Below are 20289 nucleotides of genomic sequence, written 5' to 3'. Positions count from 1 at the left end.
TACTGAATTCTTGGAGTCAGTGCACCAGTATCAAAACACATTTTCCCACTGTATGTTAAACTCATTTGTCCCTTGTTGCTGTTTATGCTATACCACTCCATAGTAACACAAAGAAGTAAGTTATTTACATTGGTGCTTTGTCATTTGAGCAGACCATTTCCCCCCCTTAATGCCTCTCCCTAAAATAAACTTCAACCCCTACAGTCCATGTTGAATCACGCATCCTGTTACAATGCACATTAAAGAGAGACATTCAATGGAGGACTGCTCAACATTTAGAACTGCTTCGGTTCCCCTGACATGGTCAGGAGAACCAGAGAACCAGCTAGTTAGTCCAGAAGCAAGAAGACTGTGCGTATCACATGGCTACTGCATCTTGCAAACCACAGGGAATGTCAGCAAAACTGATTCTTTGTTTGCTCTGTTTTTTATGGGAGATTCAGTTAAGGTCACTAGAATTTCAATGATTAAAAACAGTTATAAGCGGTTCACCTAGCTGAAAGAATAACATTCCAATTGTTGCATGGCTTCATGCGGGGTATTTTCTCTTATCCATCCTTGTAGTCCGATTTCTGCAGTTACATGCTAGGTGGTTCCAGTTGTGTCATCCGGCATAATGTGTTTAATAAGTGCTTCTTGGTTCCGTGTGTCAGTGGCGGTCATAAGCAGCAGCGGCTGCTGGAGGGGCTGCTCCCCGGGCCGCAGCGCTGTAATAGTAAGGAGAGCCTAGAAGAGAAGAGATGCCATGGTGTAAATCACAAATCTTCAGAAGTGCAAATGAAGGAGTTAGAGAAAGAGTAACAAAGCCATCCTCCTCAGTGTCTTGTCCAGCACCTAACATATTACAGGATAAATAATACAACTGTAGCATATACCCAGGTGACTCAAGTTGCACATCAGTAGTCCACACTTGTCCCTAGAGCAGCTTGCATACCTACTCAGAGTGGGTGGATTGATTTAAATTAGTGATAGGCCAACTATCCCTGTTACCATGGCCGTGACTGAGCACACCCAAATGTTTTTTTTAAAAAAGGGAGGCAGAAGGAAACAGATAGAGGGCAGGCAGGGGAAAAATGCTGGAATGGATCTCCAGCCTCTGTCTACTGCAGATCCATTCCAGTCTTTTTCTTCTGCCTGCTTCTGGCTCTGTCATTGTCTGAGCTACTTTCACTACCTTTTTCACTACGCCTGGTAAGCGCTGTCTCATTCACTAGAAGAAACAATCTGTTTTGGTCAACTTGGGTTAGCTCATTATATGATTAAAGATAAAGATCATGAAAATTGACAGTATATTTGTATATGCCTAGTTATCACTACAGCAAATAAATTGTATTTTTAATCTCATTTTTAAGTTAGTATTTTTAAAGTAATGTTTAGAGGTCAATTTGAAAAAAAGTTTTAGTTTATTTAGTTTGAGGAATAAAAAAAAAGATGCAATGCTGCTAGAATTTTGGGGGGCTTTTTGGTCAAATGGGCTCCTGGCCAGTTCCCTCAGGCTGTGCCTTTTTTGTTTGGGCATTGCCTTCTGTCTGTGACTGCATTTCAGGTTACACTGAGAAGCTCTAAGGTAGATCATTGGGCTTAGGGGACAGCAGATTCAACTTAACAGCTGCCCCATCCCTAGTTTGTGCCTGCCTTTTGTGATGAAGGCATATATCAGCAGGCCTTGGTTATTTATTTGTTCTTGAGTAAGAGTCCAGGGGCGTGGGTGGCGCTGTGGGTTAAACCACAGGGCCTAGGACTTGCCGATCAGAAGGTTGGCGGTTCGAATCCCCGCGACGGGGTGAGCTCCCGTTGCTCGGTCCTTGCTCCTGCCAACCTAGCAGTTCGAAAGCATGTAAAAGTGCAAGTAGATAAGTAGGTACCACTCCGGCTGCTCTGGTTCGCCAGAAGCGGCTTAGTCATGCTGGCCACATGACCCGGAAGCTGTATGCCAGCTCCCTCGGCCAATAAAGCGAGATGAGCGCCGCAACCCCAGAGTCGGCCACGACTGGACTTAATGGTCAAGGGTCCCTTTACCTTTACCTTAAGAGTCCACCCCTTACAGAGTTTCAGTTTTGGAATGTGTTAAGAAATGGCATTGTTCAGCATGGTGCAGCAGCAAAATGAGCAAAGCATATGTGATTGCCTCACCAGGAGCCCACACGCTGGTTTTGCCTTGCATGATATCTGAACTAGGCCATGGTCAAACAGAAAACAAACAAGTTCCATTGGTCTGGTACAGATTCAGAAGATCAAGGTAACAGTGAATCATACAGAAATCCCCTGAAGAACAAAAACGAGTAAACAGCAAAAGAATGTGAACTAAAAGAGGGTACCTTTGCTTAGGAAGTACTTGATAGAAAGCCTGCCCCAATGCTTTCCAAATGCAATGAGATTTTTGCATGAAAGTGAATTCAAAATTCACCATCCTGGGACACCTATATCACATGCTTTTTTTCTGAACAATAAATTGTCCATAAGAAGCAGACAATAAACATGGGAGTTAGACCTGGCAGCTTAATAAATCTCTCACAACAGAAGCGAAAGATGTTCTAGACTAGAGAGCACGATAATAGTGTGTGAATGTGTGTTCCAAATTCTTTTTTTTAAAATGACTCAAACTTTCTCAGAAGCCTGTTTTCAAATCAAAACATATACATCTTCTCCATACTGTAAAAGCAATGAAATTGCTAACCAGCAAACCTTCCCTATTGTAGAGGACTCTACTGACAGTTTTAAAGGAGGAGAAACAGGGAGAAATCAATACTATAGTGACAGACATCATGGAGAAGTCACAAAGTTCAAGACATGTGTAAGGGACCAATATTTCAAACAGATGAGCTTGTGAAAGGAGACTAGAGGCACCGTTGCACGGCACTGATGAAAAAGACTTTCTATATAATACTTAAGGGGAGGCAATTGGCACATATTTCAAAACAGGAAAGACCTTTCATCAGACGGCATGCTTGCCACAGTCGGGGCAAGAGTAAATAAGTAACGTCTTTCCAAGCATTCCTTGAGAATATCTGTAATAAACTGATCTGTGCTCATTGAGAACATTCTGAGGTTTCCCTGGATGAACTGCAACCTCAGAAACCAATGCAGCAATACACTTACTGCAGAATGTGCTGCTACAAAAGCAATAAGGTTCCTGTTGCAGAAGATTATGCAACATTATATTTCATAGTTTTTTAAGCATCCACCACACTATGTTGAAATGTTTACCATATTTTGAACCTTACGGTTCTGACCCCACCTTAATCTTTTTGTTTGTTTGAAGTATTTTTGCTCTCAAGGTGCTTCACATCATAAAATAAAAGTATAAAATACAAATTTAACAATAACAATCCAGTCTTTAAAAAAAAATAAAAAATAGCAGCAGTTAAGTTAAAAGCCCAGACCAGTCCTTAATTAATTGTTTCAAAGTGGATGCAAACAGCCAGGTGTTTAGAGGAGAACTAACAGAGCCACACAACCCACACCCATTCCCAAGGTAACGTATCCACCAGGTCAACGTATCCACCAGATCTACCAGATCAGAAACCAGACACTGGCCAATAGTTGTCCAAGATTTGTTTGCTTTTTAAACATGGGTCTAACCAGTAGCAGTCAGCAGGATAAGGCTCACCTGACCTGTAGCCTGTGTCACTGCTTCTATCGGGAAATTGAATGGAGTGGGGAGATGGTGTGCAAGTACTTTGGTGGAACCAACTCAGTGCTTCCACCGGTGTCTTTGCACTTCATCGACTACACTGCCACTTTGCCCCTTCCCCTCTACCTCCTGGAGTAGCAACACAAGCAGCAGGAAGTCAGGTGAGTACCACTGCCCAGCAGACCACCACTGAGTCTAACTGCTTCCTCTTTGAGGGTAGTGGGCACTACACTCAAAAAAGCATTAACTACTTCTGAGGTCCATGTGGTGAGTCCTAACCTGACAGATTAATTTTTAAAATAACCAAGAAGGGCAGGGTTCTCTAGGACAGGTTGTAGTTCTCAAAGCTCCAAGAATTGTTTTGCATGACATCAGGCTGTGAAGATTTATCTGCTGCTGAAATCTATCCAAGGCAACATGATTAAATGGGACCCTAGCTACACTGGTAAAACAGCGTTATCTGGGGTCAGAAGAAATGTGAGTAATTTTTATCTTTAAAATGTAAAACAAATCCATCAGTCTCTAAGGACCACAACTCCTTTCCCACCTCTGCAGGTATGTCAGTGGACAAAAGCAGTGGTAGTTAGTGCTGATGGGGACTGGAAATGCAGGTGGGGACTGGCTGGCTGCAGACTGGGGTTGGTGGGACAATGCTCCATTTACTCGAATGGACCAGTATCCACTGGAAAATAGATCCAGGTGGGACGGGAAGGAGAGAATGTAACATTTTAGGTGTGTGGGTTATCTGTATCTAGTATCAGGGTTCATGCACTCTATCTTGTTTGATACTCAATTTAACAATATGTGTGAATGAGCTATTCTGTATTAACTACCACAAATATAATTTTCAGATCACCCAGTTTTGCATACATAATATATTTCAATGAGACACAGTTGACGCATTCAGCTGGGAGGCATCAACTGATGAGAGATTAAGTGCACATGAGTAAAATAACTATCAGAAGCATATAGCCATAGTCATATTCTGTTGAACAGAGCTATCCACTGTTTGCCTCTGTGCTTGCCTCTATCAGCTTCCACACCCAGAAATATTTGTTTGAACTTTTCTTTGACACAGCGGTTGGTCTTAGTCAGGGTCAGAGGTTTTTTAGCAACTGACATTTGAAATAAATAAAATTAGTAAAGACTAGGAAAACAGTATAAGAACAACTTCCTTCGGATGAAAATGGTTCTATAGGCCACTATTTTTCCTTATCTTCCAAATTTGACCTTCTGTCTCATTTCTTACATGTGATATTTTTAACATAATCAGACTATTAAAATATAATTTTTCTATGCAGCTCCCTGACAGCGTTTTATATATCTCCAGGGTTTGACTTTTCCCTCCTATTCACATTTCTGTAGTGAAATCAAAAAGGCCTGCATTTAAACTGAAAAATGAAAACTTCACATTGCAAAACATTCACTCTTTCACCCTGTCATTACACTCTCCTCTAGAATAAACTTGTCCATTCTTCTGTCATTTTTCCCTTTAATTCATATTATCATCAATTTATTTCTTGACACAGTCATTTCTGGCTCATACTTGTTCTCTAATCCTTTTATAGAAACCCATAGAAGTACTGATTCTAATCCTAATTGACTGGTTTCAAACCTTTTCACCTCATATGAAGCCATGCCAATACTGTCAATCTTGTGACCCCGTCCTCTGTAACAACAGCTATATATATAGCTCAGGTGTAGCCAAAAGGGAGCCCTGTCAGGCTCACTTACATTTCACAATGTGCACAAATCACATCAGTTCAGAAGAGAGAACAGTGCATCAAACAAGATCTGCCATGATCAACATCAAGTCGAAAGTAATGAGTGAAAATGGTAAAGAAGTTATTACAACAAACCAGCATGAAATTGAATCATTTTTCTTCATTAGACTGTGTTGCTATTATCCACTTTTAGCATGTTTGTATTAAGTAGACTTTAAACACGCAAGCTCGCTAGGCTTCAGTGACTGAAACCTCTTGGGGTATGTGTGTGTGTGTGTGTGTGTGTGTGAGAGAGAGAGAGAGAGAGAGAGAGAGAGAGAGAGAGAGAGAGAGTTTTCATAAAAACCAAGGCAGCCATTATTATTTCAGTGCTTGTATGCCATACACAGTTTTCTCAAATATTTCCAAATTCATAGCTGTGTCAAGTTAGAAAAGCTGGACATTAAAAACCAATAAAGTCAGGCAATAAGATCTGATTATTGTTTCTGCAGTACTAGGTGTGCCTGGTGCTGTACAAATGTATAAATTAATTCAAGACCTTGCTTGAAAATAACATAGACTACACAAAGAAGAGAGTATGCAGGGCCTGATTGCTTCAAGCAAAGTTAGTTTAAAACCCCTTAGGCTTCAGCAACACAATTGAGCATTTTCTTACTAGAATCTGAAATGAATGAGCCTGTGAGTTGTGACACATGGCAGGTGCCAGTCAGGTCATTTAAGAAGCCACAGGAAGGCGCTCATATACCACAGTGATGGGTTGCAGTCAGACCCTGCATAGTACAAATAGTATTATGCTGAGATTACTGACATCAGCAACATGATTTATGTCATCTTTAGATGTTCTTATAACTGATGTGCTTATCAGATGACATTCCAAATAGTGAAGTAAGGAAATACATATCAGAAGTCTGATTAGATTGCTTCAGTTTGATCCATCTTTTTGCTTGCTGTAGCCCTCAAGGATGGCATTCAGAAGAACAGGCTGGGGAGTAAACAATGCTATGGGAATCTATCACACTCATTAGAAAAGTTACTCGAAGACAAAAAATATATTAAAGCATTTCTGGTCTATGTATTAAAATAATTGGGGGGAGGGGGGAGGGATGTGTCTGCACTGGTTGAGTTCAGCTTTATCACAGATAAGTGGGAAGGCTATATAAAATATAAAATTCTAAATTAAGGGTAGAATTTGTCCTTTAAAAAATTCTTTGTTGTTAGGTAAATGTCCTATAACTGAAAGATAATTGATAAAATGTTCAATTGATAAAGGTTGTGGGGGGAAATGAAATTTTTGGCTGGGCATAGTGTGTGTGTATGTATGTAATATTTAAATTATATCTTGTTCATTTTGCAACCTCCTATTGTGGGAGGAAATAGGAATGAAAACTAACCATGCAAAGCACAAAGAGCAATATTTTGGGACCCATTCTTCAGAATAGAAATTAAGTGAACAATATTGGTCTGTCCCATTTGTACAACACTGTTTCCCCAACAAGATCATGATCACCGATGTGGGTTATCTCTTCTATTTTCTCAATCCTATAATATGTCTGAAAAATAGTCTGCAATTCTATATTTATATGCCCATGAGTAACCCTCAATGGGACTTATTTGTGGGTAGACATAATTGGGACTGTGCTATCAATGAGTTTGCACTAAGTGTAGGAATTTGAAGGCAAGCATCTAAGGCCTTATCCGCATTTGAGCATTATTTAGCTGTTAATCCACTTTTCCCCCATTAGAATGATACTGGATTAGTCCACACCCAGATTTATTGGAATTAGTTTATGAGGTACAACTTCAGTCTTTCCTGTTCATACCAGTAGGGTCTTCCCTTTGGTCAAGGTTCCTCCTTCTAAATTGTTAATTCTATTATGCCAATTCAGTGCCAACAGGGCACGTGCACAAATAGATATGTGTGCACCTTTGTTTTGTTTTGGGAAATAAGCAAAAGCATGCATTCAGGCAATTTAATTCTCAGCACATACATCCACAGTTTTTCAGTTTTGTGCAAACTTGACAGATATATATATATAAAAATGTAGTTTGCCTGTTTGCATTTGCACTTTTCTGGTGTTGTGCAAATCTGAAGGATTAAAAGAAATATGTATAAATGTGACTACACTTCTTTCAGGAGCAGGCCATAAATCTTTTCTAGCATAGTGAAAAAAGAAATGAAAAGCACCATTTTCAGTTTGCTGCCCAATATCTGGTTAATATTTTTTTAATGTGGTTTACTTGTGCAGGGTTTTGGTTTTGTGCAAATGCATGGGATGAGAAGAAAAAACAACAACAAGGACATGCTCCTCCATTCAGGAGTGAGCCAGAAAATATTACAAGAACAGCCAGAAAAAAACATTGAGGAAATACTGGACATGGAAAGGAGAGCAGCAGAGCAAGGTTTGGGATTTGTGTTGTTTGAGGGTGATGTCATGTGGACTAGGCGAATTAAATGGAAACACAAAGAGCTGCAAACACACAGTAAACAAGCCTTGCAGTGAGCCAGTGTGGTGTAGTGGTTAAGAGCAGTAGTCTCGTAATCTGGGGAAACGGGTTCGCGTCTCCGCTCCTCCACATGCAGCTGCTGGGTGACCTTGGGCCAGTCACACTTCTCTGAAGTCTCTCAGCCCCACTCACCTCACAGAGTTTTTGTTGTGGGGGAGGAAGGGAAAGGAGAATGTTAGCCGCTTTGAGACTCCTTAAAGGGAGTGAAAGGCGGGATATCAAATCCAAATCCAAACTTCAGCATTCTAATCCATTATATTAAAATAATGGTATCAACCTCAAATTGTATCAAGAACCAGTGATTTTTGCATAAATTAAATAGTACAAATCAGAAAGGGGTGATATTTTATGGAGGTCATGACAAAGGCCTTACTAACAATCTTATAACAAAAAAATTCCTTCCAGTAGCACCTTAAAGAAGTGTGTATCTGAAAAAGTGTGCATGCACACGAAAGCTCATACCAAGAACTAACTTAGTTGGTCTTTAAGGTACTACTGGAAGGAATTTTTTTGTTTTGACTATGGCAGACCAACACGGCTACCTATCTGTAATCTTATAACACCGTGCTATAAGTCCTGTGGCATTCCACTGGCTCTACCAGCCAGCCAAGAACACGCTTTCAATGCAACCTTGACATAGTTTATGCAAGAGCCCTAAATAAATAAGGCTTCCACATGGTCACGTCACCAAGTTGCTGTAGCAGTTATTAGTTTTAACAGCAGCTACAGCCACACATGGCCAACCTTTTACCTTCTCAGCATCTCTAGCCTGCATGTTTACCCTCCAGCCATGCTAATTTGTTCTAACCACCCCCACTCCCCCGTCAAATAACTATTCTCATTTCACCCCTCTATTGCCTTTTGGGGAGACACAGGGGGCAGCATTTTGTTTGTGGGCAGTAAACAAGCATTCACTCGAGATCTTCAAGTTTCAGTCCTCCCAGAGGCCTCTAGAAGGTAATGTACAGAAAGGATGCAAAATGCCCCTCCCCATAACTGTCTAGCAGATAATAAATATTGCTGAATGTGTTTGAGTTAGCTTGAACTTTAAGCTATCTATAGGTACAACCAGATTAATTTTGTGATTAAGCATTCTGGCAGACTATTGCTCAACATATGAATAAAATATACAGCAGCAGGGAGAGAGTCTTCAGCAATATGTAGGGAATGTTGAGGAGCCCTGGCAGTGATTTCTGATTGGATGGTTTGTTATTGCAGGGAACTATGGCCTGTCTGTGATATGCTAGCTTTTTACTTACAGGGAGTTATACATGTGGGAGATTGTTGTTTTTCAAAGCATCCTCTCAAACTGCATTCTAAAGCGGCACAACCCATTCTCAGGACCATACCACTTCACTGTGCTGTACACATAGACCAGATGTTTGCCATTGGTCCCCAAGTGCTAAATAGCCAAGTAATGAGAAGTCAAATTATGTACATGTGTGTGAGAACCAGCCCTAAGAGCTGCCCTCCATGCCTTTTTTAACCTCAGATGACACTTCAATCCACTCTACATGGGATTATGGCTTTCATACAGAGGTTTGAAACTAGCATTGAGTAGAGTAACAAAACGGTAATAGGAAACAGCTTCCCATTTGGGCAACAAAAAGATCCTTAGCTCTAGCATAGTAAATGGCAATTTTGTACTGTAAAAAGCAGTGCGACACAGAATGCTATAGCCATCAATTACTCCCAAAGGATTTAAGGGCAAGGAATGTGATGGGTAGAGCTTAGGTGGCTCAATTACTTAGGGACTCAATTACTTAAAACAAAGAAACTGAATTTTAAAAAATGACAAAAATTCAAAATTATTTCTCTACTAGAGGTCGGACATAACAACCTTGACATCCATAAATCTGGAAGTCTCTAAGGCACTATATCTCTCTGCTAGAGAGGTGACAATTAATTGGTATTTTACTTACCTCATCCGCATAGATTATGCAGGAGAATTCTAATCACCATGTGCTACACACATGTAAGGTCAGGGTGGGCCAGACTTTGACAGTAGTATAAAATGGATGTTGCTTATCCTCCTTATTAAAGTGAGGGAGTGGGTGTGCTACTCAGGGATTTGCTATAGCAGAAGCCAAGGGCCTGCCAGGCGATTTTCCAGAGCCAATGGGATCCTGCCTAACTGCAAAGGTTTGTTGCTGAAAAATGCCATGCATACACTGGACTGCACATTTGTAAGGGAAATCAAAATGAACAGGCAAGAGATTGAGGAAGGTGGGGGAGACCCTGGAAGAAAGGTGTTGTTGTTTTTTAAGAAGCTAAACTGCTTTCTTTTATAGTGTCATGAAAACTGAAGACTATGTGGCACAAATATATTTGGATCTCAGTATGGAGAAATAACTTTTTCCCATTCAAAAATCAGTATCTGCATGGATTCATATACCCTACTATTCTCCCTTCACCATTTTGCAATTTAAAAACTAAAAACAAACACTATAAAGCATAGCACGCAGCAAAAACTGATTACTGCCAATACTTCTTAAGGGAGTTCAAATGGGCTTATGAAAAGTTTTGGTTTCCTGCTGGACACATTTCTTCTGCTGCTAAACAGGTTTTCCAGAGTTTCACATTATTTAGCAGAGATGAAAGTGGAGCAAATATATATGTTAAGGGAATGTAAGTTGAGTGGTTAATGTGCATAAGAACCAGCTAATGAATATGAGAGAGTCTCTCTCTCTCTCTCTCTCTCTCTCTCTCTCTCTCTCTCTCATCCCACCTTGGAAGTCGAACAGAATCCATTCCGGAAATCCATGTTCAGAAACCAAAGCATGGCTTCTGATTGGCTGCAAGAAGCTCCTGTGGCCAATCGAAAGCCGCAGCCCATTGGACGTTCGGGTTCCAAAAGAACCTTCACAAACCGGAACAATCACTTCTGGGTTTGCGGCGTTTGGGAGCCAAAATGTCAGAGTTCCAGGGTATTCTGGATCCAAGGTATGTATAATTTTTTACCACTATTCATAAAAAGTATCAGAGTGGTTTATTCATAAAAAGTATTAGAGTGGTTTACAACAGTTATAATGCCACACAATAAAAAGCACATAAAAATGTTGAAATCAGAAACCATCTAGCTATTCTAAAAATATGCAATATGCATTCATCACTGCGGGTCTTTTGAAAGTTGAAACAGAAGGCACTGGCTCAATTTCCATTGACAAAGTATTCTACAATACTGGACCAATGACATGAAAGGTTTGGATTCTTATTATCAAATGAGCTTTACCAACTTGGGGGACAACCAATGACGTTCCTGCAGATGATCTCAGTGATCAAGCTGGTATATAAGGGTCATACACATTTCCCAGTAAATATACATAATCTCCAACAGCCCTTGGAAACTGTGCATATAACAACTGAATTTTGTACTTTATACTCTTTTTCTCCCAGCCAGGTTTTCTCCCAGCCAGGTTTCCCTTAAGCCCTTCCTAAATGTTTAAATCTTCCCTCCCCTGTGATTATCATGGTGATTGACTCCATGGTGCCATTAAGCATTTTCCCTTCCTTAATAGCAGCATGGGGATAATTTCCATCTGTGTGGTGGAAATGGGAGAGAAGATTTAAAAATTTCATCTCCCTGCAACACCCCTTGTGCTGCTCAGCAAGCTGAGGAACAGCTGAAAACGATGAAAAGGGGGCTGGCCTGCAGAAAAGGTTTATATTTAGCTGGAGCCCCCCTTAAACCTCTTTGCCGCTCAGCAGGAAGGTGTATTGTGGGCCATGTAAGAATAGGCATTGGGCTACAGGCATCCTGGGAACAGAGACTGTACACTTCTGCACATGAAATAGAAAAAAAATGCATGTTTCTTGGAAACTCTGTATGCAGACTGGAGATTGTACATATTGTCCAGGAAAAGTACAAAATTCAGAGATTATACAAATTTCAGTCACATGCACATTTCCAAAGTTCTCTTGGAAATTATGTCTCTTGACAGGGAAATGTGCATAATTCCCTCTTCATAGAAGAATTATGTGCACATTTTCTATGAGGCCTAGTGAGTGTGCACAGTGGCCAGTTGTTATGCACCTTAACTGCTCAATTTACATTCCCTTTAACTTACACACCATGATCAGTGTGGCACTCTGAAACTGCCTTTAACTCCAAAATAAATGTGGCTGAATTTGTGCATAACCAGTGTTACAAAGACAACCTGCAGGAAGACTTGGGCTCTCATGCTCTACCCTTCTCCATTTTGGCTCCATGGAGGGGTTAAAAAGCTTTTGCTCTTTCATTTTAAATTAACTACAACTTGTTGTTAAGTTCAAAGGTAAACATATCGTAGTTAATCTTAATTAACCATGGGTTGCGAAGCAAGCTTACCACAGCAAACCATAACTAAGATAAGCCCCCATTGAGGTTACAGATAGGTAGCCGTGTTGGTCTGCCATAGTAGACTGGAAAGAGAAGCTGCTGAATTGCAACTTATCACCAAACTTAAAACCATGGAGAGACCTGGTCTGAACAAAGACATTGGATTCTTATCTCATTATACATGACAAAGCCATTTTTCACCTTCTCACCCCTTGCTTTTTCCTGTAAGACCTATTGCAGTCTTTAAGAGTCGTCAACAGGCTCATCACAGCTATCTGCCAATCACCCATTCCCACCACCCTTCTGAGTAATACCCCTCCCCACCTTCTCACTATATAGAAGGGTCTGGAAACTTCTGTTTCAGTGTATCTGAAGAAGTGTGCATGCATACGAAAGCTCATACCAAGAACTAACTTAGTTGGTCTTTAAGGTGCTACTGGAAGGAATTTTATTTTTTTCCCCCCATTGAGGGTTTATATGTAACACTAAACTCCTATTAATCTAAATGGAAGCAGAAGCTTTCAATGGCTGTGCTGAGGGAGGAAAGGGGAGCCAGAAAACTCAAGGCTTGTTGGAGTTCATCCTCATAATGCTAAACTGGTTCACCATTATGTGCAAACAAAACTTTTGCCAGTCTCCATCTTCTACAGAGTTAAAGTAAGTATACATTTCCATTTTAAACAGAATTCCTTAAAACTAAATCCCATGGAAATCAGAAAGGCTTCTGAGTAAAGTTTAAACTTATTTAGGAATGTGCTGTGAGTTTACAGATCGCTGCTCAGCACGGATAATGAAAGGATGTGAAGCTATAGAAAAGTCATTCCAGAAAGTGGCCTTATATGCTTCAAAGATAATGGCATATAATGTGTAGTACTGCATGGGCTGTACTGCATTTGCACCAGTGCCTTTGGAAGCATAAGTAATAATATGTTCATTGTCAAGCTAAAATCTGGCATATTTCAATGCTCTTTCTTTTCTTGGTGGCGATAATTTATATGATATAGTTCAAAGTAAGCTATACATTATTTAGGCTAGAGAGGGCTGCACTGTCTTTTGGTTTAGTAGCTCCACTGGTGTTAGCCTCTTTTGGTGCCTAGCAAGTGTATAGATGTCAACTTCCCTAGAGATGGGGAGAAATCTGGTTCCATTCACCTTTTGTGCACTTCCTGATTTGCACTTCCTGAAACAATACACAAACTGAAACATATCTATCTTTCAGAAGTCATACTTCTCCAAATTTTGTGAAACAGCCCTACAACCAAATAACGTACATACAAAAGTCCATATACTGAAGTGTGCAAAACAAAACATGCCTTGATGAAACTAACATACCAAATATATTAGGGAAAACTGCATGCAAAAATTTCCACATTGGGAGACATATACACTAAATGCTGACAAATTCTCATAACTTTGTTTTTATAAAACAACAACACACAAACTGATGGAGAAATGTGGGGGAAATGTGGGGAACTGCACTTTAGAATAGAAAAACAAAAAGCTAAGAGAAAGTGAAAATGGTTGATTCATCCATCCCCATCACTACTCATCTTTCCCAGTTATAGCCAGTATGGCAGCCCCATGCTTGCCCCCACTTGCCTTTTGAACTATGCTGCTGATGGTCCAGTTGTAATGGGGGGAACTTACCTAGCAATCCGGGATTAGGAAATCTCCAGGAATCATTGTATGTGGAATACTGTGGATGGCTATATGGACTTCCGGAAAACTCACTCCCTGCATTCAAAAAGAAAGGGAATATTATATAAAAATTAATAATCAAGATCAAGATTAAAGTAATTGACTGATGGAAACATATTGAATTCTAGCAGATGACTTGATAGTAAGAAACAGCTTTCTTGGTAGTAGAGCCTAATGTGTGGTCTGCTCTCCCCAGAGAGGATTGCCTGCTGCCCACACTTCTTTGGTGTAATAAATACCTTTATTATTTTCCAAGACTTTTAAAACTGCTAGTGATGCTGATATTATACTGCAGTTGCACCTGCTGTTCTTATTCTAGTAGTATTTTATCTGTGTTACAGTTGTTATTGTTTTATTGCTTTTGTATTGCTAGCCACCTTTGAAATACTTGTTTTGAAGGAACAGGATGAAAATCTATAAAAGTTAACTGCACATATAGACATATATGGGGGAAATCCCTGTTGACCACAAGGTTGGAGACAAGCTTTCTCTAGGGGTTATTTTCACACCTGAATTGCAAATAAAGTTTTTGTCTTAGACTGATTTTCACAAGCAAGCAGCAAATAAATGGAGTTGAAAATAACTTGAATTTCCGTGTCTACAAATCCCAAATGTGATTTGACAGCATTTGAATATCTGAATGGCAGTTTCTGAATAAAATTCAACAGCATGAACTTTCGCATTTTCCGTGTATTTGCTTTCTCAAGTTTTCAGGTTCACTATTTGACATAGCAAAAAGACTGTCTAACTAATCCAGGAAGGGAGATCTGTGTGTAGAAACATACCAAGTCAGACCATTGATCCATCAAACTCAGTGTTGTCTACACTGACTGAGATTTTCCCAACCCTGCCTGGAGTTTCTGGGGATTGAACCTGAGACACAGCCTTCCACCAAGGAAAGTAGTCTTCACTGTGCATGGTAGCAGCTGAGAATACAAATGTGCCCCTGGGTGTGCATCCCCATTCACACTGTGATGCCTGCTAAAGCTCCTTTGAACTGGCTAGATACATCTTTTGATGTGCGTTCTATCCAGGGTCGCCACTTTAGCATCTTTTGCTGTGTGTTTACTGTGCTACTTTCCTCTTGGGTTGTGTACTATAACTTTTCTTTAGAACCATGGTTGGTATTCAACCATGTTTCACTCAGAACAGACCTTCTGAAATGACACTACTCTTCATCTGGAAGCCAACACAAGTAGGGAAGGAGGCCAACTTTTTCTATGCCACCAAGCAAACTAAACATAGGCCTAACCATTAAATACATGGTTAAAAATGTGTTGGTACAAAATCAGTTGTCTGGTAGACGTTTGTGTTAGAGTAACACCAGCAAGACAACAAGGGAAAATATGGCACTCCTCTACAGTGGTACCTCGGGTTACATATGCTTCAGGTTACAGACGCTTCAGGTTACAGACTCCACTAACCCAAAAATAGTACCTCGGGTTAAGAACTTTGCTTCAGGATGAGAACAGAAATCGTGTTCCGGTGGCGCGGCAGCAGCAGGAGGCCCTATTAGCTAAAGTGGTGCTTCAGGTTAAGAAGAGTTTCAGGTTAAGAACGGACCTCTGGAATGAATTAAGTTCTTAACCCAAGGTACCACTGTATTTATTTATTTTCAAGAAAGAGAAACTGGCAAATGACACAAACTCTGTTTAGTCAACTTATCTGTGTGGAATGAATCTGTGTGAGTGGGGAGGGAACTTATCCACTGGCTCCTACCACAACAATCATGCTTTCATCATAGCTTCAAAACAGAATGTTTTCGCCTAGGCTCTGCTTGCCTGATCTGTATCCTGCATTTTTATGACCTCCATCATAGGTGCATGATAAAACAGAAAGTGCTTTAAAGGACTAGTATCACATAGTAATTTTTCACAGTTTTTTCTCCACACACCTGCGGTTGTGTAGTAAGAGGTGTGCTTCACATCTTCTCTACAAATTATTCTGATCAAGGGTGATTGGGAGGAAATTTGACATGACCGGGAGGGAACAGGTCATTTATTGATACTTAACATGAATCTGCGGTTAAGGTATCGGCTTTGGGTACACATGTACTTTTAACTCTGGCTGAGGGAGTCAGGAAATTTACCAGACTTCACATTCAAATCGCATCAAGATAGTTCAGGATGTGTCTGAAGGTGAATCAACACTGCTTCCCCACCAATAAAAATATATACTTCAAATATTAACTGGCCAAGCTGGTATGGTCCATCTACAAGACTATTTGACATAAGGTGTGATGTGCAAACAATGTCTCCCCATCTCCAAATGAAACCTGAGGTGTAAAGTCCCAGAATGGACCGTGGCTTCAACTGAGCATGGAAATAATGTAGGAATTGTTTTTGTATGAAGTAGCACCAAATAGGTTGATTTTAGCTGTGCCAGCAAAACAAGCTCTTTCAGGGGTGGGGGAAGCATAGCTGGACTGGATAAATCAGCCCAAACTCCTTAGAAGCCACTTCACACAGAGAAAAGGGCCTTTCACTTTATCTTTTCTGTTTCAGCCACGCTGCCAGCACCATGTGGGAAAAAGGTATTTACGTTTCTTTTTTAACTGGAAGGCAAGAACTAGATTGAATACAGTACCTAAATAAACCTGCAACGTGCCCCCAAATAAGAACCCAATTTAAACAATATTTCAGTCTTAGAAATGGTTCTGTTAGCAAAACTGTACATCTGACTCCTTTTCCTTTCCTTCTTTCTCAACTCAAACCCCGTCTTCTTTCCTTTCAACATGCAACTGACCCCCCTCTTCATCTGGGACTACTAGTGGGTCTCTCAGATGTTGTCCCATTGGCAGTTGGCTTTGGGATAACAAGATGTTTATTTTACAGATAGGTAGCCGTGTTGGTCTGCCATAGTCAAAACAAAAAAAATTCCTTCCAGTAGCACCTTAAAGACCAACTAAGTCAGTTCTTGGTATGAGCTTTCGTGTATCTGAAGAAGTGTGCATGCACACGAAAGCTCATACCAAGAACTGACTTAGTTGGTCTTTAAGGTGCTACTGGAAGGAATTTTTTTTGTTTTGAAGATGTTTATTAAGTGCCTGGATGAGTAACATGCTTATCTCCTTATCTAAAGTGTTTGGGGAACAGTGCCTCCTCATGATATTTATTATGCAAAAGTTATCTGAGCATAGAGATACATTTTGTAAGCTTTCTGCCTTGACCACAATTGCCTATATTGCTATATTCCCACTGGCAAGAAAATGTCCCAATGTATCCAAATAAGGTTTGTAACTTCTTCACTTGCAAGTTGTTTCACGCGGTTTGAAGTTACCCAGGCAACGGGGATGGGCCTCCTTGTTACATCCACTGTCTTTAGCTGAAATGTCCCCCAATTAAATCCAAATCCAAATTAGTTTTATTTACCTTCACTCAGCTAGAATCTTTTATTTTGAAAGGATTCTTGCGGCAGGTCGGAGCTCGAGACTTCGCTCCCACAGAGACTTGATATTGCAAAGTTTGCTGGCTCACTCGCCATTCTCCCCCCCCCCCCTGCTCCCTTCAGACAGGAGTTTAGGAGGTTGCTTGAGAGCCTTTTGCAAGCCGCTGGATCCTTTGGAACTTCAGGAGAGCCTCCTGAGGCTTTTTAGGAGGTGCAACTCGTCTTGTTGCTTCCCCCCTCTCTCTATGGGGCTCAAGCCCGTATCTCTTTCTCAGAGCAAACGGACTTGCACGCCATTCTCCATTAGCAAGAAGCAGAAGTCCCCTTAACACAACATATTCCAATTGGGTATTGTCTTAATTAGTTTTTTTTTAAAAAAATCACATTGACATTGGTATATATAACAAATACTATTGAGCTGTAACTTCATGTATCAGTGGGGAGGTGACCATTTTCTATATTGGCATACAGCACTTTGCCTTTACTCAGGTATCTGCTTCTATTCCATGCAAGGTTTGATTAACCATGTTCTACAAATTAAAGTCATTATACAAATATTACCTCTATATCTTTAACATATATAAGCATTACACACAGACACACACCATACGGCACAAACTGGATTGGTACAGCCCATAGAGTTAGCTGTGGCATTATGTGAGCCAGTTTGCTCATTCCTGACTCCTTGGTGAACCTAGTACATGAAGGAAGCAAGTGTGATAATAGTATATTCCGGCACACCCTAACAAAGAACAAAAGTTCAGAACTTGCCTCAGTTTCCCTAAAAGGGAGCTATGATAACAAACAGGTTTATTATTCTCAATATCTGAAATGCAACTCCATTCCTAAAGGACCTTGCATGTTTCTTGCACCACCTCTTCAAACAACAGGGAGCTTTTTAAGAGGAGTTATTCCATCATCGCCATATGGTATGGGGGGGGGGACTCCCACTGCAGGTCTCATGAACTCTCCCCGCCTCTGGCTCAGGTAAAGCTCCTCCATACTCCTGCAGCTAGCCAATCAGGAACAGCCAGACTGCCATTCTCCTGCCTGTGTGTTGTAAAGCAGGAAACTTCGCTTTTCTAACAATAATCAACACTCCTGCACAAGTATCAGTTGAAGTAAGCTGACATTTCATTCTCTGATTTTGTTCCCACCACTACTTCCACCTCTACTCGCTGCTATCCTCTCTCCCTCTCTCCCTCTCTCTCTCCCTCTCCACACACACACACACACACACACACACACATCTCTAGGCCTCTCTGGGGGACGCTCGAGTGCCTGACAGGCTGAGGCTTCCAATTCTCTGTTTTTTATGCCTCAGTGGTCAGGGTGTCAGGCTCCTGCAGTACAGACCAGCCAAGAGCTAGAGGAGTCACTGAATACCATCAGTTCGGTGACAGTATTGCTCGCTTCATCCCACATACTCTGCATATCCATCAGCCATGCAAAAGGAAAGAAAGCGGAGTGGGGCCGGGGGGGGGGGAGAAGCAAGCACGAAACAGAATGGGTAGGAAGAGACTAAAAGGAAAGCCACCGGCCCTCCTATTAGCATCACAGGCCTTGGACAGACAAATGGAGCAGGAGTACAGTGAAACTAAACGAGATGAATGAACACTGCATGAGTGCCTCGTGATTTCCAGCAGATACTCCTGCACCCATCAGATATACTTCTTGACAGCACTGTTTAATGATCAGCCCAGTCAAAAGCAATACTATGCATCAGCTACCCAGGGGAGTTGTGTGTGCTTGTCTGTAGGGAGGGGTGGTAGCGAGAGAGGTAGACGATTAGGAAGATGAAATATTTTGCAAAACGATGGTTCAATACATTGCGGAGGGTTTTTTTCTTAGTGATTATGCAGCTATGCCCTTCATTAAGACAGCACCTTTTTAAAGATTACCATGTCACCCACCTACAATGCAGAAATGTTTTTCAGCCAATAACACACAAAGAAACGGCACAATGATTTCCATTGCCTATGTCCCACGACTCTAAAAAATGCTTCTAATGTTTTCCATAGAAAGGTCAAGATTTATTATAACTGTAATTCAGGACCATTGACCTAGCTGACAACCTGCTGGACTTAGTATTAAGTATCATTCATTTAAATTGTGGCAGTACAGGGCAACAGGGCTTGTCAGATTCAAATTTGGTCAACAAAAATACATGTCTGGTTGGCTGGCAGTATTTAAGACTTACAATGTTCTACACTCACAACTTTCTGGAGTGGTAAGAAGTTTCAGGACAATTTTGCAGGGTAAGTTTTGTTATGAGGTACTAGTGAAGTACCTGCATATTTACAAATATATAGAACAAGAGGAATGCAAACAGAAACACAAACAGGCAGTTCTAGTTGTAAAGTAGCATTACTCACCCACCCCAAAGCAACATAGACCCTTGCAGCTCCTCAAGGCTGCTTTTGCAGCCATCCCCCGCCCCATCCACATTTTCTTCATCTAGCCAGATTTTTAAAATGCAACCCTATCAAACCCCTGCCCACTCAGCTCTCTTGACCAAACTAGTTTCAGCCCAAAACTTAAGAAATAAAGAACCTGCATTTTCGATTCAAGAACAGAAATTTTATACATCTCAGATACTTATACTCTCAAAGTGGAGACCACATAAGAATGGAGGCAAGTGAGGATGAGCCTATGTTTGGCTTGACTAATCCTGAGACATCTTTACTGGTCACAAAACTAAAAACTCAATCTGTTTTGCATTCACTTTGTGTCTTGCCAGTTTAACTTACGAATCTGGTCTGAATCAGATGGTGGTGGTGGTGATAACAATAATAATAATAATAGTTGTTGTTATCATTATTATTACTGTACCCTACCCATCTGTGTTGCCCCAGCCACTTTGAGCGGCTTCCAATAAAATATAATGGGACAAACATTAAACATTAGATATGTTAAATCCAAAGCTCTTCCCCACACCCAGCAGTGAGGAATCTAAAAAAAAAAGCCAAGATCTGACTTCACAGACCTTCTTAATGGTGCAATCTGACTCAGACACATGAAAC

The 20289-nt window shown here is 40.7% G+C and overlaps 1 protein-coding gene and 1 long non-coding RNA gene across 4 annotated transcripts in view; one reads left to right on the top strand and one right to left on the bottom strand.

Moving 5' to 3' along the window:
- The window catches only part of LOC309360425, a 62032-nt gene extending 54181 nt beyond the window's left edge, over positions 1-7851 (top strand). Inside the window, exon 3 of the long non-coding RNA XR_014164135.1 lies at positions 7605-7851. This is a non-coding gene — a long non-coding RNA (uncharacterized lncRNA). The remainder of the gene's footprint in view (positions 1-7604) is intronic.
- Positions 409-20289, bottom strand: part of PAX5 (paired box 5) — a 217474-nt gene continuing 197593 nt past the window's right edge. For all 3 annotated transcript variants that reach the window (XM_081894529.1, XM_081894531.1, XM_081894530.1), the window contains 2 exons: positions 13829-13915; positions 409-726 (listed from right to left, as the gene is read on the bottom strand). In XM_081894529.1, coding sequence (XP_081750655.1) covers positions 650-726; positions 13829-13915 — 164 coding nt within the window. In that variant the 3' untranslated portion in view covers positions 409-649. The remainder of the gene's footprint in view (positions 727-13828; positions 13916-20289) is intronic.

The sequence above is a fragment of the Podarcis melisellensis genome, assembly GCF_964234715.1.
Source record: "Podarcis melisellensis genome assembly, chromosome: 17".
In the NCBI taxonomy this organism is placed as follows: domain Eukaryota; kingdom Metazoa; phylum Chordata; class Lepidosauria; order Squamata; family Lacertidae; genus Podarcis; species Podarcis melisellensis.
Note: the sequence above shows the minus strand (reverse complement) of the source record. Positions and strands in the feature narration are given on the sequence as shown.